This window comes from Eulemur rufifrons, chromosome 18, assembly GCF_041146395.1.
Source record: "Eulemur rufifrons isolate Redbay chromosome 18, OSU_ERuf_1, whole genome shotgun sequence".
Lineage (NCBI taxonomy): Eukaryota > Metazoa > Chordata > Mammalia > Primates > Lemuridae > Eulemur > Eulemur rufifrons.
In genome coordinates this window covers 48408492-48411117 of record NC_091000.1, presented here as the reverse complement: position 1 = coordinate 48411117, position 2626 = coordinate 48408492, and the positions used below count along the sequence as shown (strand labels likewise).

Below are 2626 nucleotides of genomic sequence, written 5' to 3'. Positions count from 1 at the left end.
ATTATTGTATACACTATATTTTTATTTTTTTTAATGAATCAAAAAGCACGTTGAGATTTCAGAGTTTCACATATGATCTCAGTCCTTGCACTTTTTCTCTGTAATGTTTGATGTTCTTTCCTAAGTCCCCTGTTTATAAGGTGTGTGTTTGTCTCGAGGAGTGCATAGTGAGAGTAAGGAACTTAAAATCTCTCAATTTGGGGTGGAAGAATTTAACCACTTAATTATTTCAGAAGTATTACAAACCATATGACATTTAGAGTGTTCCTGTCTTCTCCTGTATCTTTTTTCTACCTCTCTGGGTCTCTTCATATGAGCAAGTCTGAGGTTACAGTAAGTCACAGGCCACATTCTCATTCTAAGTATCCACAATAGGCATTTATTTATTAACTGGGAGGTGGTGGTGATGGTGGGGGGTGATTTTTTGTTTATTTTTTAAACAAGAGTGGTTTTTTACCATGCACATTTGCTACAACTGCAGCAGGAAACTAAGGAGAAAATTTTGAATTGAGAAGTCTGTCTCTTCAAATCACATTCAGACCCAATTCTGTTGGGATTAGCCTTGTTTTAACATCAATAATCTTATCAAAGGCCTCCCAGACAAGGACCCTATAGGCTTTGAAATGACCTTAATCAAGGATTAGCCCTATACTTCAATTAATCCCCAACTCTACAAAACATTATGTTCTTGTCTCTAAAGCTGGAGCAAGTTGAAAGGGGATTATTAAAGGAGGGAAGGGAAGAGTTTGGAATTGAAGGCACACCAGACAGATAGATGAAGCAGGCCAGGAAGAGGGTCCAGGGGCAACCAATTATTTGTTTAGCTTTGTTTCTTGTCTCTCACACAGACTTTTGAAGAAAAAGGACTCACTCAATAAATATTAGAATCGAGGTAGGACACAAAAAGAGGAAGAAGTTTGCACTTACGAAGTTTTAACTTGCAATTATTTGTCTACCTTTTTGTCCTCCCAAATATAGGACCTTTAGGGGCAGAGCTTTGTGGCCAGGCTTATACTTTGTTCAGCACATAGGATTACAATAGTATTAAAATAATCATTAAGTCATTTTAAAAACATGACAGTAATATGTGCATCTTTGCTAATGTATCATAAAACATAGTAATGGTATCTTAGAAATAATGAGCATAAACACTGCTTCAAAATTCTTGTAACTTTACTTAAAATATCCTACTCAATGTTAGGAAATTCTAAATTTCAGGTAAAGGTTAATGCAAATAGAGGTATGAAAAAAAATTCCCTAATCTGTATCTGCGACTCTTTAAGGGGTCGAAAACTCCTTTAAAGTTCGTGTACACCACAGATAAAAAAAAAAAAAAACACCTGCTATAATGACACCACAGGAAAATGCAGACTGGAATGCAGCACTTAAGTTTTAAAAATAAATATAAAAATAAGCAGATCAAGCCATGTATATTTGGGCAAATAAATTCCACTCTCTTCCTTAACAAAATTGGTATTTACAGAATTTAGACACAAGTCCTATTCCAGAACACTAGCTTCTCCGGATTGCACATCCGGGTATTTTAGTTGCTGGACCTCTGTGGGTCTACATTATGTGTATTAACAGATCATTGATTTTATCCTTTTCAGTTTAATTTTTGTTATAAATTAGGTTAACTTTACTTCTGTAAGATTCCAGTGTTACACCCTTTTCAAGTTATTTGGGTGGCTCTTAAAAGAGCCTTTGGGTTCTTTGGAAATCAGTTTGAGGAAGCTCTTCACTTCTTAGATGTCGCCTTTCTAGGATTGGTTTTATGCTGGGTCAATTTCGGCTTCGCCGCCTTAGCCTTCCCAGACCTCGCCTTTGCTGGGCTTTTCCGCTGTTGATTGGCCTTGGCTCCTTTAGCCTTCCTTCCGCTCCTCACAGCCTTTTTAGCTGCTGCTGACTTTGGCTTCTTGGCTTTCTTATTGGTTTTGGGACTCTTTGGTGGTTTCGAATCCCTGGGTAAAACTAACTTTTTGGTCTTGTTAGAAGTTGACCTCTTGACCCTGCCCTTGGTGGGTTCAGGGGCAGCCTTCTTGTTGAGCTTGAAGGAGCCAGAGGCACCGGTACCCCTGGTCTGCACCAGAACCCCCTTGCTCACCAAACGTTTAAGACCTAGCTTGATACGGCTGTTATTCTTCTCCACGTCATAACCAGCGGCCGCCAGCGCCTTCTTGAGTGCAACCAACGACATGCCTACTCGGTCCTGTGTCACAGACAGAGCTTCAATGATCAACTTAGACACAGAAGACCTTGCAGGTTTGCGACTTGCGCCCCCCAGACCAACTGCCTTCTTCCCTCGCTTTTTAGCTGGAGACCTCTCCATAGTACCTGAAACAGAATGGGTTGGGGCTGTAGATGCCTTTTCAGACATCCCAGCACAAAACAGCAAACTGTAATAATCACAGACAAGCGTAAATTGCCGTCGGGCCTCAGGGCCTTATATAGCGCAGGGCGCACTGTGATTGGTGTATTGCCTAAGCACCGCCCCCAACCCTCAGAGGGGGAGCATTTGTGTTTCTTTTACCCTGAAAAATTGAATCCTGCAAAACTCCTCTGTACCTAATCTCCTGGGTTCTACTGCTGAATGATCCGTGGGGACTCAGATTTTACATACCTTTTC

At 40.4% G+C, this 2626-nt stretch overlaps 1 protein-coding gene across 1 annotated transcript; it reads right to left on the bottom strand.

The window, feature by feature from the left end:
* Positions 1-1738: 1738 nt before the first annotated feature.
* LOC138399153 (histone H1t-like) lies at positions 1739-2329 on the bottom strand. The gene has a single exon (XM_069493728.1). It carries the CDS (start codon positions 2327-2329, stop codon positions 1739-1741), a length of 591 nt encoding a protein of 196 aa, XP_069349829.1.
* Positions 2330-2626: the final 297 nt, after the last annotated feature.